The sequence below is a fragment of the Protopterus annectens genome, chromosome 5.part0 (genome assembly GCF_019279795.1).
Source record: "Protopterus annectens isolate FY-2018-M chromosome 5.part0, PAN1.0, whole genome shotgun sequence".
NCBI lineage: Eukaryota > Metazoa > Chordata > Ceratodontiformes > Protopteridae > Protopterus > Protopterus annectens.
Genome location: NC_056735.1, coordinates 1,445,962,474 through 1,445,984,417, shown reverse-complemented (window position 1 = coordinate 1,445,984,417; position 21,944 = coordinate 1,445,962,474). Strand labels below are relative to the sequence as shown.

At 44.9% G+C, this 21,944-nt stretch overlaps 1 protein-coding gene across 2 annotated transcripts in view; it reads right to left on the bottom strand.

Annotated features, from left to right (window-relative positions):
- The window catches only part of TPP2 (tripeptidyl peptidase 2), a 2,672,548-nt gene that overhangs the window by 1,384,197 nt on the left and 1,266,407 nt on the right, over nt 1-21,944 (bottom strand). For both annotated transcript variants that reach the window (XM_044071246.1, XM_044071247.1), the window contains exon 17: nt 19,280-19,434. In XM_044071246.1, the coding sequence (XP_043927181.1) occupies nt 19,280-19,434 (155 nt within the window). The remainder of the gene's footprint in view (nt 1-19,279; nt 19,435-21,944) is intronic.

Genomic DNA, 21,944 nt, shown 5'->3' with positions numbered 1-21,944 from the left:
AAAACCATATTGCAAAGTATGCTTTCCCACTTGTTCAGCTGCATGCAATAAAACCTGCATTTCCTTATAGTCAGGTTGTTCTGCATTTATACTCATTTTCTGTTTTAATTGAGACAGTAAGTATTGCTGATACTTAAGCATGTGAAACTGGCAATTCAGAGCTCTCATCGCTAAAGTTGCAGATGTGTAAACTTTCTTTCCCCATCTGTCTAATGCTCTAGAGTCTCTATCCGAGGGAACTGGATTCTTAGCCGTGGAAGCCTTAACCCCTTTGGGACCCTAGGAAATAGTTTCTGGGTCTGCAACAGGGTTTTTATAAATAACACAAAACAGAGATATACCACTGTTAAATCTGGTAAACGCAACTGTCCCAAGGAATAATAAATAAAGCACTAAAAAAACATATGGGATGGTGCGAAGTGAGCTGTAACAAACTTGCTATATATGTATGATCCTACTTCAGTCATTTTGAGAAGGATCTGAGGAAGCTATTCGTAGTGAAAGCACTTATCCAAAGTTTGTTTCTGGAACAATAAATTTGTGGAGTTTTAACGTTTGTGCATCGTTTGTACTTTGTGACAGTTTCATCTCAGAGTTTGTTACAGCTCGCTTCGCACCATCCCATATGTTTTTGAGGGTTTTTATAAAGAAATTTGTGAGAGTCAGGGACTCTGTAGTATCTGTCTGGCTTGACTGGAGCTGGGGGTAAAGAATCAGGGTTTAAACAAGATTCAGAGAACACAATGTCCAACACTGGCAGAATAGCAAGGGACCTGTGCTGAGGCAGCAAAAGAAAGTCTCTGAGCCTTTTCTTGGATTCTGAGTAATCCTGTCCCTCCCAATGGAAATGCTCCCTCATGGTATGTAAAGTTTCACCAAAAGAGTAATCCTCAGGAGGAGAGGCTGAAGGAATGGATTCTTCAGCATCAGAATCCTCATAGGGGGATAAAGAATATCCCTGGTCTGAAGAGGAATCAGAATATATTGAAACCTGGTCAGAGGAATCATAGTCTGTATCCTGCCTAGGCCTTTTATCAGGGGGGGGATGGGAACCCCTGATCAGAGTTATCAAGTCATCGGCCATCTTGAGCATCTGGTTTTTAGGCATGGAGGCCTGTCCAGCTGAATGCTGTAAGTTGAGTAGGCCTGAAAACACCCTCAGAAGCCAATGCCTGCTCAGCATCTCTGGACCCATCTGAAGGGTTAATCTCCGTTGGCCCAACACCTTGAGGCTCCAGAGGCCTAGGCACCTCCACGTGGGAGTCGGATAGGGCCTGTGGTTCTGAGGTAGCGGGTGTCAGGGGCTGCGAAAGTGCCTCACTGAAAACCGGCGAACCGGCGACTGTCCTAGAAGAGGCTTCGTCATCAGTTTTGGGCCTCGGATGCCTTTCCTTATCTTTGCGCTTTTTATGCATTCCGGTTGTCAGTTGTTCCGATGGCATTGTATAATTAAACCTTCGCCCAAAGTAATGGCGAGCAAAATCAAACTGACGTTTAATAGTGTGTTTGTTAAATCTAGCACAAAACCGACAGCTAGTGACATCGTGATCTGGGCCTAGGCATGGAATACAGTAAGAATGAAAATCCTTATGAGGTATTTGCTTCCCACAAGGAATACAATTATTAACTTTTTCTGACATCGGTCTGAGGCAAGAAAAAATTTCCCCAACGGGGTACTTAGCTTTATTGAAGACTTCGGTTCTGAAATCGAATTTGAAATCTCATGAGTCGGCCGACCGGCACTTGCGAACTGTTTTTGCTTCGGGCACCGCGCAGCAAGAAAAATTGAAGAAAATGATGTCGGCTGCTTCTTATATACCCCTGGCGCATTGACATCAGGGAAGAGGTGGACAGCAACCGACGCCAGACCAAAACTTTGGAACTCAGGCAGACTGCGGGCCCGCCTGATGGCAGGATAACCCAAGTGTAATGACTGCAGCAGTGAAACACGATGAACATCCACAAAGCATTCTTTAGCTATATCAAGAACCTAAGTGGAAACTCTCAGATCTGCTCTGAGTTAGTGCAGAATAGCACAAAATACACTGAACCGACTGATATTGCCAACATTCTGGCAGACAGGTTTAGTGCAAACTTCACCCCCCCCTCTCATCCCCTAAAGGGCCCATAACCATACCAGAAGAATGTAGAGCCCAGGCAATCACTGGCACACAGGTTAAAACAGCCCTATCCAAAGCCAAAAACACAGCTTCAATGGGACCAGACAGTGTCCCAGGCTGTGTCTTACACAAACTCCAAAATGAACTAACCCCTCACCTAAACACACCGTTCAAACTCAGCCTCTCTACAGGCTACATACCCATAGAGTGGCGCACAGCAACAGTTATCCCACTCCACAAAGGTGGAGCCACAATGGACTCCAGGAACTATTGCCCTATAAACCTGACTAGCCTGGTCTGCAAGGCTATGCAGCACATCATCATGGAATTCATTAACAGAGACATTGGGAACCTCCAAACATTGGACCCTACCCAGTTTGGCTTTGTTAAGGGCAGATCATGCCTCCTAACCTGGTGGACTTCGAGAGTTACCAAGGCTTTAGATGAGGGAAAGGAGGTCCACACAGCCTACCTAGACATTGCAAAGGCTTTCAACACCATTCCCCATTCTGGTATTATAGACAAGCTCACCAGCCTGAACATAAACCCCTACGTCACGAGATGGGTTGCCAATTGGCTCATGGATAGAATCCACACGGTGAGAGTTGCAGGCTCTAGGTCAGACTCTAAACCGGTTACAAGTGGCGTCCCACAGGGCTCAGTCCTGGGACCCCTCCTGTTTGGTATATACTTCTCTGAGGTACAGGCAAGCACAAGAGGACTATGGCTGACCAAGTTCGCAGATGACTGCAAACTGGGGGCCATAACTGACTCTCCGGCCGATACAGACATCCTCCAGTAGGGTCTCACTGGGACGGATACCTAGTATCAAAATCATGGCCTCGAGGTAAATGCCAAAAAGTGCATAGTCATTCCTTTTGGAAAAAGCAAAGTACACGTGAGCTACCACATACGTGGTGGTCCCCTAAATACAGAAAATGTAATAAGGGATCTGAGGACCCAAGTAGACAGTAATCGTTCCTTTAATAATTATATTGCCAAGGTCGTTAGAAAATCCTTCTATATGGCCCACCTAATCACAAAAGGGTTCGCATCTAGAACAAAAGAGGTTATTGTGCCCCTCTACTCATCAGACCCATCATAGAGTACAATGCCCCATTTGGGATGTACCTTACAAGACACCTGCAACAGCTGGAAAAACCACAGAAGTACCTCACCAAGAAGATTACTGGCCTCAAACAGATGCCCTATGCAGCCCGACTGAAGAAACTCCAGCTGTATTCAGTTGCATACCGCTTACTCAGAGGTGATCTGTGCCTGACATACAAGGCCATGTCCAACCCAGAATTGATGGACATGCTCTACCTAAAAAAAAAAAAAAAAACAAATCCCAGAGAGCCACACACTCAAGGGATCTAAACCTCACCACAATGGTAAATAGAACGTGGTGAAGGGATAGATTCCTGGTCCCAGAGACTCCCCATGCTTTGGTACAGGATTCCAATCTACATTAGGCAGAGCCCCTCACTGACATTCTTCAAGAGAAACCTTGACAAGTGGACGGCAAACAGAAAATTTACCCTGGGGATCACTGCAGTGGCTCTGCTGGACAGAGGCACAGGGAACTAATGGCTCTGCTGGACAGACGCACAGGGAACTAATCTATGGGGGCAGTGAAAGCCAACACATTCTGGCTATGCTTACAGATGCCCTCAGGCAGATAGCCTAGTACTTACCTATGAACCTATAAGGCACTTTTTTAGCTACGTCTGAAATTTCAAAGGAAAAACCCAGATTTGCACAGGACTCAAAGCTAATGGTACATATACAGAACCAGTGGATATAGCCAACCTGCTAGCTGACAGGTTCAGTGCAAATTTCACTCCCATGTCTCTGCCACTTATAACACAAAGCATCCCTACCACCTGTCTCCTACCTATTATTTCAAAGGAGCAAGTCTTAAACACCCTCGCCAAAGCTAAAAACACAGCCTCAGTGGGACTAGACAATATCCCAGATGGCATTCTCAATGGATTAAAACAGAAATTAGCAACACCGCTGGATACCTTGTTCAAACATAGTCTTAGCCCCAGTTTCATCCCTGCTGAATGGAGAACAGCTATCATCATCCCTTTGCATAAAGGGGGAGCATCCACAGACCCTGGGAACCACATACTCGTACGCCTAACCAGCCTTATCTGGCAAGGCCATGGAGTGTATCATCATGGACTTTAGATATAGGTACTCTACAAACACTTGACCCTACCCAGTTTGGCTTTGTCAAAGGGAAATCATGCCTGTTGAACTTGGTGGACTTCTGAGACAGTCACCAAAGCCCTTGACGAAGGTAAAACTGTGTGTACAGTCTATATGGCTTAGCCAAGGCCTTTGACAGCATCCTCCACTCGGGCATTATTGATAAACTCACCTGTCAGCCCATCGCACCTCTCAACTGTCCAGATTTCTGCCTCATATTTTTCGTCTGTTTCTCCAAAAATTGTGGTTTTCTGATAGATCACTGGCAAATCGTTAAGGACTGAAGTCAGAAAATAATGACAGGTATTTGAGTTATAGACTTCATATCCTTTATAAAATGCATGCTAATGCAAAACCTGTTATTCTATCAGCTTTCAAAGTTTGTACGAGTAATATTTAAAAATTGTCCCTATTTTTGGGCCTTTGTACCCCCCCCCCCCCATTTTATATGGCTTTGTCCAGATTTCTTGCTCTAAGAGGTTGAGAGGTATGCAACTCATACATTGTCAGGTGGTTTGCAAACTGGCTCACCAACAGAACTCATACAGTCAAAATAGGAGACTCTGCCTCCTCCAGCAGACCAGTAAACAGTGGTGTACCACAAGGATCTGTTCTGGGGCCCCTACTGTTTGGAATATACTTCTCCGAAGTATAGGCAAAAACTAAAGGTCTGTGGCTGACAAAGTTTGCCGATGACTGCAAATGAGGAGAGGTCATTCAGTCCCCTAATGATGTCAATATCTTGCAAGAAGGACTTACACAGACTAATGATTGGTGCCCCTTCAACGAGGGTGATGTTCCTGCAAACTACTCTATAAATAGCAATACCTTAAGCACACAATCACTGGTGAGAGACCTGGGCACACAGGTTGACAGCAACCTTACCTTTCATCACCATGTCTCCACAGTAGTATGAAGGTTATTCTATGTTGCTCACCTCATAAGTAAGGGCATTGCCTCTATAAAGAAAGGAAGTTATAACCCCCCCGTACTCCTCCCTCATCAGGCCAATAACAGAGTATAATGCTCCCTTTGGTATGTACTTCTCTAAGCACCTGCAGCAACTGGAGAGACCGCAAAGATTTCTTACAAAGAAAATTCAAGGTATGCGGACTTACTGAAATCACCTCTTTACACTTTGTTGTGCAGACTGCTCAGAAGCGACCTGTGCCTTGCATATAAGGCAATATCCAACCCTGCCTTAATGGAAATGCTACACATTTGCAAGTCAAATGGTACACGTCTCACACGCTCAAGGGACCTTAACCTGATATGTGACATCAATAGAACTTGTTGGAGGGACAGATTTATCTTGCAGAGGTTACCTCAAATCTCTGGTACAGACTTCCAATCCATGTTAAGCAGAGCCCTTTGTTGACCCTATTTAAGCATGATTTGGATGACTGGATGGGAAACTGTAAATTTGCCCTAGGAGTCCACCTGCGTCCCTCTTAGATATGGGTAATAGGTGCTGACTTAGCATCTACCCATAACAGACACTCTTGAGAACAAAGGTTAACTTGACTAGGTTTGTAAGGGCCCTAGGGCTATTAGTCTAGTAACCTCCTATGATTGAATGAAAGAGAGAGGTAACCAACTTTTCTGGGAAAGTAATAAGGTGGCAAGTTTTAAAAAAAAATTCCCTATAGAGTACTTCGTCAGAAATGTTGGGGGAACAAATGACTAACTAAGGAAATTATTCTCTTGAGTTAAAACACAGGCTTTGAATTGCCTACACATAGTTAAGCTTTACCAAGTTTAATGCCAACAAAGCAATTACTACTAAATGGAAATCAAATTTTAAATTGTATGTAAATGAAGTACTGAATATTGCAAAACAAATAAAAGAACTGGAGGTGGGACCTTTAGAAAAGGAAAGGAGCAAACTACATGGAAATAATGGAATTTGTGAGAACAATACATGCAAATTAGAAGTTATGTACCTACCATAACGTTCCATGTTAGTTGTCTTCTCTCGCCTTCTTTCTTGATGGATAGGTTTGGTGCTGATCCTCGGCTCTGACTCGGCACTTGCTAAGCTCGAGAGTCACTTTTACCAGCTCGAGGCAGCCCCATATCCCATGATGCAAGGCGGTAATTACCCAGATCTCGTTTGGTATCTAGAGGAAAAACTGCCTATAAAAACTTTCCACTAAGGAAAGAGAAACACTAATAACCTAAAAAGGCTGTAATGGAAACCAGGTAATCAAGGACAAGAACTATCGGGTGTCCAAGGAAGAAAAATCTTCCAGAGAAAAGGGGAGATCAAGGTCTGTCCAGGCTTGGGGGACAGGAGGGAGGGACGCAAGAAAGAAGGTGAGAGAAGACAACTAACATGGAACGTTATGGTAGGTACATAACTTCTAAATGTTAAGTTGTCAATCTCGCCTTCATTCTTGCTGGATGGGACCGTGTCCCTAGCACCTCTATCCCGGGTGGCTCAATGGAACAGACTCTTGAGAACAGTGGAACCAAAGCTTGCCCTGTCCCTGGAGGCCAAATCCAATTTGTAATGAGAAACAAAGGTATGAGGAGTGGCCCAAGTGGCTGCTGCACAAATAGTATCTAAGGGCAGCCTAGCCTGAAAAGCTGTAGAAGTGGCTAGGCCTCTTGTGGAATGTGCTTTAGGTTTTGAGCTGAGTTGTTTGCCCCTGAGTTGATAAATGTCAGAAATGGTGGAAGATAGCCATCTGGATAAGGTCACTTTAGAAACAGGGAGACCTTTTTTATTCTCAGCATAAGAAAGGAAGAGTTGATCAGATTTCCTAAATTGCTTCGTTCTGTCCAAGTAATATCTAAGTTGGCGGTGAACATCAAGGTAATGCAATTTTGTTCCCCTGTTAGAATAATTTGGAAAAAATACAGGAAGATCAATGGATTGGTTTAAATTTGTCTTAGAAGCAACCTTGGGCAAAAAGGATGGATTGGTTCTCAAGGATACCCTGTCCTTGTGGTAGACCAAATAAGGGGGACGAACAGATAGGGCATGAAGTTCCGACACTCTTCTAGCCGAGGTAATGGCGACAAGAAAGAGCGTCTTCCAAGAAAGAAACTTCAATGAACATGAAGCAGCCGGTTCGAAAGGGGGAAGTATCAAGGATGCCAGCACTAAATTTAGGTCCCACTGTGGTGGAGGATCCCTAACAGGGGGCTTTAGAAGGAACACCCCTTTAAGAAAGGCTTTACAAAGTTTGTGGGACATAATGTTGTGGTCTGCAAACCAGACATGAAAGTTGGAGATTGCTGCCAACTGAACTTTGACTGTGGAAGAGGAAGAACCTGAGTGAAAAATTTCTGCTAGAAAATCCAAGACTGACTGAACCGGGGCAGTAAAGGGATCTATGTTCTTATCTTTCGCCCAGAGGGAGAAGCGTTTCCACTTACTAGAGTAAATCCTCCTGGTAGAGGACTTAAGAGAAGCTACTATAATGTCTCTAATGGGGTTAGAGATCATAGGAAGCCTGGCTAAGGAAGGAAGTGGAGCAACCAAGCTGTGAGGTTGAGGGAAGGAACGGAGTGGTGCAGTTGACCCGACTGGTGGGTCAGAAGATCTGGCAGTGGGTCCAGATGCCAAGGCTGCACCAAGAGATGGCGATGAAGGAACAGGAACCAAACTTGTCGAGGCCAGTAAGGGGCAATGAGAATCATTTTGGCTCTCAAAACGGACGCTTTCTGGAGTACCTGTGGAATCAATGGAAAGGGGGGAAAAGCATAAAGAAGTCCCTGGGGCCAATCTTGGGAAAGAGAGTCTCTGGGGGGATGGCCCGGAAGTGGGAAGAGAGAAAAGAAGTCTGGGCATTTGCTATTTAGAGGTGTAGCAAAAAGATCGCAGCATGGGCGGCCCCACTTCTGAAAAATCTCTTCCACTATGGATTGCTTGAGAGACCACTCATGAGGAATAAGTATAGCTCTGCTCAATCTGTCCGCTATTATGTTGGTTTTCCCAGGGATATGCATTGCTACCAGAAACCGATGAGAGGAGATCGCCCATTGCCAAAGTCTGAGAGCCTCTCGACACAAGGGATAGGACTTGGTTCCGCCCTGCTTGTTAATGTACCACACCACGGACATGTTGTCCGTGTGAACTGCAATAGTTCCTAAGGGAAGAAAGTCGTTGAGAGCTTGCAACATTAAAAGCACTGCTCTCATCTCTAGGACATTTATGTGCAGGTGGTATTCGAACGGTTGCCACGTGCCATGAACCATCCTGCCCTGATAATGCCCCCCCCACCCAATCAGGGAGGCATCCGAAGTGACCGTGGCTAACGGGGCCGGGGGAACAAATGTTCTGCCCTGATGGACTAGAGGAGAGGAAATCCACCAGGATAGATGGTTCTTGCAGGTCTGTGTCACTAGGATCTTGTGACGCATGGGAAGCTGCTGGAAGGACCATTGTGTGAACAACATCCATTGTAGAAGACGCATGTAAAAACGGGCCAGAGGAAGAAGTGTGATGGCAGCAGCCATGAGGCCCAACACTTTCAAAACCAGCCTGGCTTGTACCTTTTTCCTGGCAAGGATGATTCGAACGTGGTTTTGGATATCTAGGATTCTCTGACTTGTTAGGTTTGCTGACATCCGAGTAGTGTCTAGATTTGCGCCTATAAAGGTAATAGATTGGCAGGGCGATAAGGAGGACTTTTCGAAGTTTACCGAAATTCCCAATTGACTGCAGAGATGTAGGGTGTAGTCTCTGGCTCGGATGAGTTGATGCCTGGTGGTGGCTGAGAGGAGCCAGTCGTCGAGATACAGAAACACCTGGAATCCTAGACGTCTCAGGTGAGCCGTGACCACTGCCATGCATTTGGTGAACACTCTGGGGGCTGTAGTGAGACCAAAGGGCAGGGCTCTGAACTGGAAATGACTGGTCCCCAGCTGAAAGCGGAGAAACCTTCTGGAGCGTCTGTGGATTTTTATGTGATAGTATGCATCTTGAAGGTCTATAGAGCACATCCAGTTGTCTTTGCCCAGAAAGGGCAAAATCGATTGAAGTGTGACCATCCGAAATCTCGTCTTTTTGACAGACTTGTTTAGTCTGCTGAGGTCTAATATTGGTCTCCAGTCTCCCGTCTTCTTGGGGACCAAAAATAACCTTGAGTAGATTCCAGACTCTAAGTGATCTTTTGGTACTGGCTGGATGGCTCTTTTCTTTAGAAGCTTTGACACCTCTAATCTTGCAATTTCCCTTAGACCAGGTGGTACGTCTGGAAGGGAACCTTTTTGAGGGAAGGGGCTTTCCTCGAAAGGAATCTTGTAACCCTCGGATATGATCGACTGTACCCATTTGTCTTGAGAGAGGGAAAGCCAGGCTTCTGGGTACAGCGACAATCTTCCCCCGACTGCCTCTAAGGGTGGGCAGTCGGGCAACACCTCAGGGATGCTGGAAGGGCTCGTCAGAGAGAGGTTCTCTGGAGCCCTGGTTCTGTGGACCTCCTCTGCCCGTAGGGTGGCATCTGTTATTACCCCCTCTGCCTCTGGGGGTAAACTGACCACGTGTGTCAGGCGTGACTCCTTGTGATTTTCGGAACCACATTTTCCCTCCCTTCTGACCTTTGGGGTAGGGTCTAGAAGGAGTGGAGAAACGGACTCCTACGGCAGAAAGAGTCTTGCCATCTTGCTCACACCTGGTCAACGTGTCCTTCACCTGAGGGCCAAACAAAGTTGACCCATCAAAGGGAGAGTTTGTGAAGGACGCCTTAAAGGGGTCTGCAAAATTACAGAGCCGCATCCAGGACTGGCGTCTGAGAGCCACTCCTGTGCCTGCAGCTCTACTCGCCCCATCGGCTGCATAAGAAATGAGCCGCATGGAGGAGTTGGTTATGGAGTTAAGGATTCCCAGCTGAGAAGCAATCTTTTCCTGAGCCCCTGCTGCTGAAGGATCCTGTACTACTTCACCTAATTCTTTAAGGATGTCCCTTTGAAGTCTGGTGAAGTGACATAAATAATTCAGTGAACGCATAGCAAAGGTCGCTGAGGAAAACATTCGCTTACCATACCTGTCCATAGTCCTGGATTCTTTGTTAGGAGGATGGACTGGTATGGAAGGATCTGCAAGTTCCTTCTTAGTGGCGGCTGCCACCACCATGGCATCAACCGGGACACCTTTAGTAAGAAACTGCTTTTCTGCGGGGGCTGTAATAAAATTTGAAGGTCTCCTAGGGACTGGTTCCACCGAATCAGGAGATGCCCACGCCTTTCGAGCTATGACCTCCATAAGAGGGTCGAAAGGCGGAGACACCCAGGAGGTGGAGGGTCGAGATCCAAAGGCCTCCAGGTATACCGATTCATCCTCGGAGGGGTTAATGGAGGGCCAGTTCCCCCTCTGTTTCAGGAGCTCAAGGATGTCTGAAAAGGAGACATCCTCAGAGGGAGATCTTGGGGACCCCTCAGACTCATCTAAATCGGTATCTGATGTTGTAGACTCAGGGGAGTCTAAATGCTTCCTCTCGCAGGTCCTCTTACGCTGGGGTTCACCTGAAGGATCAGGAGAAACCTCGGAAGAGGAAGTCCTTCCCAATGGGGAAACCTGGGGCGATGGATCTCTGGGTCCGGGAGCAAGAGAGTGGGAAGAGGCATTTACAGGCACCATAGAGGGAGGAGCCAAAGGAACAGACTGCTGGCTAAGCTCTGGGGCTAGCACACTCCTCATCACCTTGAAGGCTCCCCTCCCAGGGAGAGCCGAGAGATCCTGCTCCGAAGAAACAGGGATCCCTGGTCCCACCAAAAGGGAAGGCTCCAAAGCAGATGTCGGGGCCGAGCTCACCAAGGCCGAAGCTCTGAGAGGGAGAACGGGGTCGGACAAGGGTCCGATGCCACTCGCCCCCTTGGAACAAACCAGGGAAGCCCGACGCCCGGATCCCTCCAAGGAAGGTCTCAAGGAGGAGATAGGAGTCGAGGATGAAGGAGCCGAAAAGTGTGGTATCGGCTCTGATGCAGCAGCAGTCACGGTACCAATAATCTCCGGCTCCGAGCTCTGTAGGAGAGCCGAAGGAGGAATTTCAGGGGGATGTATAATAGCTGACGTCTGATGAGATGGGCTATGGAGCATCTGGGCTAGTGCCTGTGACTTTAATAGCCTACTTACCACTCTCTCTAAATCGTGGTCTGAAAGCCTGGAAGACCTCGATGATCGGCTCCGATGGCTCCGCTCCGAAAGCAAGGGGGATGCTGGAGCCGAGTGAATAGATTCCAAAGAAGGAGATCTAGACCTCTTTTTGGACGGAGCCATCGGAGCCGAGGAACGTTCGGCTCCAGGCGGAGCCGACAACTTGTCGGCTCCGAGAGGAGACAGATATCTCGGCTCCAGCCGGAGCCGAGACATGCTTCGACACTGGGGTGTCAGCTCCAGACGGAGCCGACACCGGTGCCGAAGTCAAGGTATCGGCGCCGGCACAGAAGCTTCCAACAAGGAAGGATCGGCTCCGGACGGAGCCGATGTCGACTCCGGTGGAGTCAGAACCAAGACCACAGACTTGGACACCGAAGCCTGGGTCTTGGGTGGCTTAGAGGGCTTCCCGGAGCCGACTTTAGCTGGGGAGCTCTCTGGTTTAAGTAGACCCCTAAGGATCAACTTATTTCTACGTTCCTGCAGGACTCTCTGGCTGAAAGAATGACATATAGCACAGGAGTCCTGCAGGTGTAGGGGTCCCAGGCAATAAATACAAGAAGTGTGACCGTCTGTCAGAGACATCTTCTGACAGCACAAGTCACACTTCTTGAAACCTGAGACCCTAGTATCTTTGGACATATCTAGGTGCTTAAACACTCACACACACCAATCAGTCCAATTAAGACACTAACAACTAAAAATATATTAATAATAACTAACAAATTAGTTATAAAGTAAAGTGACACAACACACACACACACACACACACACACACACACACACACACACACACACACACACACACCTGAGGGAATCCTGACAGGAACTGTGAGGGTGGGAAAGGCCTAAGGCCCAAAAACTAAACTAAAGAACTAGGACAAAAAGGGGTATGGAGCTAAGTGAAAAGTACACAGAGAAAAGAATGGATACTAAAGGGACCAACAATTAGGGTTTTAGGCTCTTAAAACCTGACAAAAAGCTAGAAAAATATCACTTACCAGGAGCTGATAAAAAGGATGACCTCATTAGCGAAGCGGCAAACGAGATCTGGGTAATTACCGCCTTGCATCATGGGATATGGGGCTGCCTCGAGCTGGTAAAAGTGACTCTCGAGCTTAGCAAGTGCTGAGTCGGAGCAGAGGATCGGCTCCGAACCCATCCAGCAAGAATGAAGGCGAGATTGACAACTTAACATCTAATGTTCAGGAGGAGGAGAAGTGAGGTTTAAGAGAAAGCAGGAAATGAGAAATGTATGTACTACTGGAGTGAAATCCAATTTTTAAAGAGAGAAAACATGTAATGTACAATGGATGTAAACAAATAATTTTAATATAGTTTGGTCTCTTTCCTAATCATGTATATGCGCGTATATTGTAAGTGATAACTTAATAAGGGTTAAAAAAAATAAATAAAAAGGAAAAAAAAAAGGATTATGCTAATGCCCTTCCACCCCCCCCCCCCAAGTCATGGTCACACTATCCCTGCTAATGTCCCCCCCCCCCCCCAAGTCATGGTCACACTATCCTTGTTTTTTCCAGTTCTTACCACCTCTGGCTGACAACCATTCAGGTAGATGCAGCAGCCATGATGGCCCCTTCCAGATACTTGATTACTTCTCTGTCACTGCCAATATCTAAATAAAGTTGATATGGGTTACCATATATTGTAAAAAATTGGTGCTGGAGAATTTTGAACTTTAAATCAATGGATGTAAGGGTTTTGCCATCATTTTCCATCCTCTCCAGTTCATACCTGATGGACTACCTAAAAGTGCTGACTCATAAGAAAGGGGCATGCAGAAAGGTCATCTTGGCAAACATCCAGTTATGACAATGGCACCTGCTGTTCTAACTGCACTATCCAGAGAATTATAAGACAGAAGCACAGTGAGGCTTACAGTGAATGATGTGACTGCAATCTGAACTTGAAGTCTCCATCACACAAACCTTCCAGCAACTGGCTCATTACATCAGTCAGCTCTAACTAGAGATGTATGAACTGATAGTTCTCCACTCTCACAGTAAATGTGAATGATGCATAATCTCATTTTCAAAACTTTTGCCAGGGAATCCCTATTTGTGAGTGTGTGAGTGTGTGAGTGTGTGAGTGTGAGTGTGTGAGTGTGTGAGTGTGTGAGTGTGTGAGTGTGTGAGTGTGTGAGTGTGTGAGTGTGTGAGTGTGTGAGTGTGTGAGTGTGTGAGTGTGTGTGAGTGTGTGTGAGTGTGTGTGTGTGAGTGTGTGTGTGTGAGTGTGTGTGTGTGAGTGTGTGTGTGTGAGTGTGTGTGTGTGAGTGTGTGTGTGTGTGAGTGTGTGTGTGTGTGAGTGTGCTGGGTAGGGGGGCAGCAGGACTCAGAAGACTAGCAGCCTTTTTAAGGACTGCCACTACAATGGACTCTAGCCTAGGAATCTCATTCCAACACATTCATTACATGGGAGGCCAGAAGACCTTATATGGTCTGTGCAGGACAGATAGTATACAAGTTTTCCCTATACTATTCCAGTTACCAATCACACCATCCTGCCAACTCAGTGAACCACCCAGAAAGAAATCTTAGGGCACAAATGGTTTCTTGTAGGATGTGCTGAGGAGAGTTTGTGGGGTCTTCAGGCTGCCATCCTCACCCTCATCAGTTCTAGATCCTCCCTAGGTTCATCCGGACAGATAGTGGGAATCAGTTCCCTCACCTTATCAGGGTTCTGTGTGGGGAGTTCCTGAAGGTAATCAACTTGCCTCCTCTTGCACCTGCACTTCCCAGCAGGCATCAAAAGTGACTCATCCAAAGATGAACAATGTGCTGCACCAGACCTATGAGAACTAACCTACAGGAGTTAATTAATATCTGTGCTGTGATCAGAAAGCTAATGGGTGGCCAAAATGCCAGCAAAAGTATACATTTCATGGAGGCCAAAGTCTAAAGAAGCACCAACGGCTGTAAATTATAAAGCCTGTTGGAGACAATGTTGAAACTAAAATTACTGGCCTGAACCCAACTCTGAGAATTTGACCTTTGAAATCGAAGCACTACTCGATCCTCAAGGTGACATCAACAGCATAAACACTGAAGGCTGATCCTGGTGCCATCAGGATCAGCTGAGTGAAATTTGGTCTGCAACACATTTAGCTGCTGGTTCAAAGGGAGAATGAATTAAGGCTAGAGAAAGCCAGTCAAGAATTTTGAAACCCCACATGAAAGGTAGAGATTGTTGTCAGCTGGACTAGTACACATCCTTAAGGTCTATCAAGCACATCCAGTCATCCTTGCTCAAAAAGGGCAGAGTGGACTGAATCATGACTATCTGTAACTGTGTATGTTGAACTGACTTGCTCAATACACTGAGATCCAAAATTAGTCTTCAGTCTCTTGTTCTCTTTGGCACTAAAAATAATCTTGAGAAAGTTCCAAATTCTATTTGGTCTGGTGTAATGTCTTGGATGACTCTTTCTTAGCAGCTTTTGGATTTCTAGTACTTCTACTTTCCTCCGATTGGGTGGAACATTGGGAAATTTTCTTAACAATGGAGGAGGAGGTGGGGAAAAGGGAATTATATAACTTCTAGAAATAATTCTCTGTACCCAATTGCCTTTTGTTGTATCTAGCTAGGCTCTCTGGTGCAGAGATAAGTGCCCCCCTACCGCCTCCAGTGGTGGGCAATCAGGCTTCCTTTCAGGAGCTCTGAAAGGGGCTGTTGGAAAAAGAATCTCTAGACCCCTGGTTTTGCTGGCTTCCTCTACCACCGGGCAACATCTTCCATTATAGCTCCCCCCTCCGCCTCTGGGGTAACTATCTCCACGTGTGTCCTGGAAAGGACCCTGGGACTTTCTGAACCATATTTTTTGACCTTCCTGTTGATTCCTGAAAAAGGTCTTTTGAGTGGTTGAAAAACATGCACCCACTGCAGAGAGGGTCTTTCCATCTTTCTCACACCTGGAGAGTGTGTCCTTCACTGTGGAGCCAAACAAAGATGTGCCATCACAAGGTGCATTGAATAATGAGGACTTGAAGGGCTCTGCAAAATCACACAGGTGCATCCAGGCATGCCCCTGTTGGAAATACCTGAATCCACACGTGTTGATGTGCCTTCTGTAGCATAAGAGATGAGCTTTGTGGATGAATTACATACAGCTTGAAGGGTAGCCAACTGAGAGACTACTGAAGATTGAGCCGTTGCAGTTTTCATTCCAGAAAGAGATTTTGATAGGTCTTTAATCAAATCTTTTTGAAGTCTTGTAAAATGTGCCAGACAGTTCAATGATCTGGGTGTAAAGTCACTTGAAGCATAAACACGCTTTCCAAATCTGTCAATCGCCCTAGACTGTCTGTTAGGAAGATGGAACTTTATTCTGCAAGTTCCTTTTTTGTAGCTGCCACCATGACCATGGCATCTAATAGCAACCCTTTACCCTAAAATTACCTTCCTACTGGTGGAGCCAGAATCCAGTTGGTCTCTCTGGGATTGGCTCAACTGAATCAGGTCTCTTCCACTCCCACTAGAGACCAAAATCAATGAGCTCATTAGTGGGAGAAATAAACCAGGAGGTAGACAGGGCAGCTCCAAAGGCCTCCAGAAATACTGATTCCTCCACAGAACAGTCTTGGGAAGAGCAGCCACCTTTCTGTTTAAGGATCTCAAGAATGTTTCCAAATGAGACGTCATTTGGTGGTGATTTTGGGGACCCCCCACCCATCTTTCAGCAAAATCAGTATCCTCAGTGACTGACTCTTGAGGAGAGTCCAAGTGCCTCCTTTTGCACTTTCTCTTCCTATGGACTTCCTCAGTGTGGTGGTCCGGTGAAGTATCAGAAGAGATTAGGATACCCTGCTGGGTATTTGGAAGCATTGAGCTGGCTGTCTCTGTGAGCTAGAATGTTGAGGCTCACGGTGCAAAGTCATCTGAAAAGTAGAGGGGGGATTCGAGGGGGTAGGACCCATCTGTCTTGATGGATCAGAATAACTCTTCACTGCCTCAAAGGCAGATCTCTCCGGAGAGAAGGAAGATGATGGCCCCAAGAAAGCAAGTTTCTGGCTTATCACCTCCCTCTGCTCTGAGAACAGCCCACCAGAGGCAGGAGACAAGCTGTCCAGTGCCGAGGCTCCTAGAGGAAGAGCTGGCTCCAAAAACCTCAGAGTTGACTCCAAGCTCCCAGATCCAACAAGGAAGCTTTGGCTCAGAGTCATCTGGGTCCAAGGAGCCAGTGTACTCAGAGATATGAATTTGGATACGAAGAAAGTGCTTTCTTTGGATCTGAACCAGTTGGACCCAGGATGCTCAGATCCAAGGACTCTAAAACAACAGGTTGGATTACAGCTGTAATGGGTGGTGTAGTAGATGATCGGATTTCCTGACCTGAACAGGTAGGAGCAGTAAAAACTCCCACGTGCATTTGCATCATGAATTTCCTCATCATCCTCTCCACATCTGCTTCCGTGAGACACTTGAAGGAACAAGAAGATGGTAGGAATGGTGATTTAGAGTGCCTCTCTAAAAAGGGAGAAGGCACTCTGGATGGGACTGGATACAGATGAGGAGAATAAGTTGTCCTCGGTAAGGGTTTTGGTTCAGATGGTGTAGGATCCTGTACAGGCTTGACCGGATTCAGCGAGAGTCAGACCATGAGTAATTTCGGATCAGATTTCACTTTTTTCTTTTTAGGTTCTTGACGAAAAAAAGGCTGAAGACTCAGAAGTTTTAGACCTTTTTGTAGAGTCTTTAGCTTTGTGTTTTGGGGATTAAGCCCAGTAATGGCTTTACAGAAGAAAGCTGGCGGCGAGCCTTTCAAAATCAATTTGTTTTTCCTGTCAGCTAGTGCTCGGGGGTTAAATACATGACAGACACTGCAATCTTGTTGTAAATGACTTCAGCCCAGGCAAAGGGCCTTTTGTGGACATTCTGAAAATAAAAAAACTACAGTAATAACAAAATTACTAAACTAAACATTTTAACTAGAAAGAGAAGAAAAAGTTAAATACCAACAATGGTAGTGAAGAAATACAACTATCTTGTAAAGAGAAAAAAATACCAACTATGGTAAGAGAACATGTATATACCAAGTGTAAAAAGAGTAGGAAAGGAAGGCTAGGCCTACCAACAATGGTAGGAAAAGAGTACACTCCAAGGTGTATGAAGTAAAGGAATATCAGCACTAACAATTTAAAAATAAAATTATAGATTAAATAAGTACTTTTAAATAAGAAACATGCAAAAAAAAAACTTAACTCCCACTTTGCACTTGAGAGCTGTAGGTGACCATGTCTAAATGCGAAAGTGGCAAGACCTGGGGAACGTTAGGGATTGGTGCATTATGGGTAGGGAAGGAGCTTGAGAGTTTTTGGAGGCCATGGTCTAGTGTAACGGCCGTGATGCTGCAGCAGTTGGCATTGCCACCTCACAGCAAGAGGCTCTCTGGTTCAATTCTCAGCTGGGGCGCCTTCTGTGTGGAATTTGGATGTCTTCCCTGTGGTCACATGGGTTTCCTCCAGGTGGTCTGGTTTCCTCCCACATACCAAAGACATGCAGTAGGTGGATTGGACACACTAAACTGACCGTAGGTGTGTGTGTGTGCAAGTGAGTGGTACAAATGAACTACCGTGGCAGGGCTAGCCACCTGGCGATGTAAAACTTGGCTCGAGATGATTGCCACTGTGGAAGTAACACCTTGGTCCCATGTGCAAAATGGGAAAAGGGGATGAGGATGGATGGATGAGCTAGTGTAATGGCAGAGTCAAACCCATTAGTTGAGGAATGAATGAAAATTGACATTGACAGCATCAGATCAGAATATTTTGCAATGTTAAATTACTGTACAATAAAAGAAAATAATGAAAACATTAGAGGGAATAGACATCAGGCACTTTAAACTTTTAATAGATGGGAAGGGGAATGCACCCTCGATGTGGAAAATTTTGCCTCCACATCTCCTACTCTTAACTGTTTTACAGTGTGATGATCACCTTTCTTTCAGAGTGCAACCATTAACCTGACAGATTTAAAGTTGTCTGCACAGCATGGAGGGCAGATGCCCCAGCACTGCACTGTAATTTTCTATTTGACAATTTGTTATTGCAATATTCTATTAATTTAAGCTTCACTGTGCTGATAATTCAACATCCTGGATTTAATTATATGATATTCCATTTTAATGTTAATGAATCCAAACACATCACTAAGGTATATTATTAAAATTCACAAAGTAAAACTTTCATACTGCAACATTTTCTAGCATGTAAAAATATACTGTAATCATTAACAATCTTCTGTTAAGTCTTGAAAACAGTTCTGAAGAACACATTTACCCTTAACACTGAGAGACTAACAATGGGATCTGAAGATGGTATCAGGTAGTGTCACAGTTACAAAGTCTTGTGTCAGTTAATACCAAGGATTCAAAAGAGTAAAATGTTCACTCCTGTTGATGCACACAGTATGAGTAAAAACAGCAGTCTAGCAACTTACATATGAAAAGTAAGTGGGAAGCCCAAATCTTACACTTACACAAGTCCTTGACAAAAAATAAGCCATGCATAGTTATTTACAATATGATGAGAGTGCATTACTTAGGTATAGACCTAATTATCAAAGGTAAACTTGATGAAATTACATTTTGAGTTTAACCTGCTTCCCCAGAAATAGTGCAACCCTGGAAGAGGTTTATTTTAGTTGGGGGGGTGGGAGTGAAGCTCCCCTCAGAGTGTATCCGGCATTTGTACAAAACTCCAGAAGTGATACTTTTGCAAGGGGCAAACTCAACATAACTACATTAAGACAAATTTGTTCTCAATAGAAAGGGCCAAATCCAATTTAACGTTGCAGTACTCTGTATTCAGAATTAACTTACCAAGACTGGGAATGCCTCAGTCAGCGATCCTTTCTCTTGAAGTGAAGAAAATTTGTAAAACTCATGAGATCTATATGCTTTTTGTCTTATGAGTTGGACAGCATGAAGGACAAACTTCGAAGATGCCTCAGAGGAGCGTGCCAACACTGTAACCTCTACATAAAACAAAATAGTGTATTAAATGGATTACTACAAACTCTACACCTGCATAACAGGTTCGTACAAAATTTAAAAAAAAAAGAAAAATACATCTTCCAAGAGTAACATTTTTTTCATAGAAGACTACACGATCCACTGACTCAGTACCTATGTTGTTTGCGGACACTGCGGGGAGTGATTACCATGGCAAAAGCTTGGAAACAGCTCATGAAAGTTACTGGCTTTGCCATAATTCAGACTAGTATTCCCTAGTTCATCTAATTACCTCAAATTCAATTTTTTCATGATGGTTGTCACAACCCAAGCCACATTCATCCACTTTATGACAAGATTCAACTGCTGCATGGTCATCATAAAGTACAGATCAGAAAATTTTTGGTTTGCAGCCCTGGCATGCAAGGAAGTACTAAGAGGAAAGGCCATGCAATGGGCATGATGTGTGCCCATCATTCATGTCTGACAGATGTAGTCCCTCAGACTCCCACTACGTCCCCAGTCTCTTCTGATTCATTATTCAGAGACATGCCATATAACGCACTCCACAACCTTTCCCTGGGACAGGCAAAAAAACACAACCTCTTCACTTCTCTTTCTGTCAGGCTGGGTCCTCTAACACCCAGGTCACTATTTCAACTTTTGTCAGATAGGATGTAGTGTATGGTCTATTCCTGTATGCCACAAAGCCAGCAGGATTTAAAATTCAAAGTAATCATCACGGGTAACATTGTGTGCATTAGGCTTAGTATGCCAAACAAATAAGTAATGTCCTATACAAAATTCACACTAATCAGCACACCAGCACATATTCTGGAAACTTGATATCATGGGTTAAGGGCACATCATATTCTTTCTTTACTTGTTTGCAAACTCATGACCAAGCAGTCACCTGGAACACCAGAGTACTTCTCGCCCTCAGTGGAGATCCAAGAACTTTAATACTGTCATATGACAATAAACACAAATATACCAAATGGGAGACCCCAGCATTATACTGCTCAAAAACTTCAAAAACATAAATGTATACTAGTGCAAATGTCAGTACAAAATTAAGATGCGCAAAAACTAAAAATAAACAGCTAGACGCAAGCACTCACTTTGTTAAAGGGTATCAAGAAGAAAACTAGGCTAAATGATGGCAAAACAAAAGGAAAGGAGAAATCAGAGGGGACAGCAAACTGTGGCTGCAATATATGCTACAGAAAGAAAATGAGGGAATATGGATAATGGAGTAGAAGTAATGAGATAACAAGCAGAAACACCTCTCTCTCATGGGAAACGGGTACTCTTCAAGATTAAAATCTCTCGTATCAAGTATATTCCTAATACCACTGGTGTCAGTTCACATTAAAACCTTTTAACTGTGTCAGCCAAGTATCAATACCTTTGCTTTTCCTGTATTTTTCCATATAAAACCAGAACAGTTATCATTTTTAAATGATAAAAATAGAAGTTAGGTCCTTACCATAACATTCCATGTGGAGTGTTCATCTCGCCTTTGTTCTTACACATGGGTTCGGAGCCGATCCTCGGCTCCGAGTCGGCCGCTTGGCAAAGCTCTGCATCGAGAAGAAGCTCGAGACCAACCTATCTCCCACAATTCCCTCTGCCTTTACCTCAGATCTAGTTTGCAAACAATACCAGGTCCCAACGGGAATGAAACATACAAACATACATACAAAGGCGTAGCTGAAACCAGCAGTAACAGCTGAGAGAATCAGAAGCAGGAGAACCAAACCAGACATCTAAACTGGACGTTCTTCCTGACCTGAGGGTGGGAGGGTGGGAATGTAAGAACAAAGGCGAGATGAACACTCCACATGGAACGTTATGGTAAGGACATAACTTCTATATGTGAGAGTGTTCAATCTAACCGTTTGTTCTTACACATGGGTAGCGTCCCTAGCTCCGTGACCCTGAGAGACTCACGGAAGAACGTTCCTGAGCACAGTGGAACCAAAGGTTGCCCTGTCCCTGGAAACCCTATCCACTTTGTAATGAGTAATGAACGTATGTGGTTTAGACCAAGTGGCGGCCGCACAAATGGTGTCCAAAGGTAGGCGGGCCGCATGAGCCAGGGATGTAGATATTGATCTAGTACAATGTGCTTTCGGTTTGACAGGCAAACTCTGCTCAGTAGCAGTATAAACAAAAGTAATACAATCAGATAGCCATTTGGAAAGGGTACGCTTCGTCACTGCCATTCCCTTTCTGCTGTCCGCAAAGGCTATAAAGAGTTGATCTGATTTTCTGTGATCCTTTGTTCTATCCAAGTAGAATCTGAGTTGTCTATGAACATCCAACTTGTGTAACATATACTCCAGCTTATTAGAATGGTTCTTGAAAAATGTGGGGAGCTCAATGGACTGATTAATGTTATTGACTGAACAAACCTTGGGAAGAAAAGACGGGTTGGTGCGAAGGGATACCCTATCAGGGTGAAAGATCAAATATGGGTGTTTAATGGAAAGAGCTTGAAGTTCTGACACTCATCTGGCTGAAGTGATAG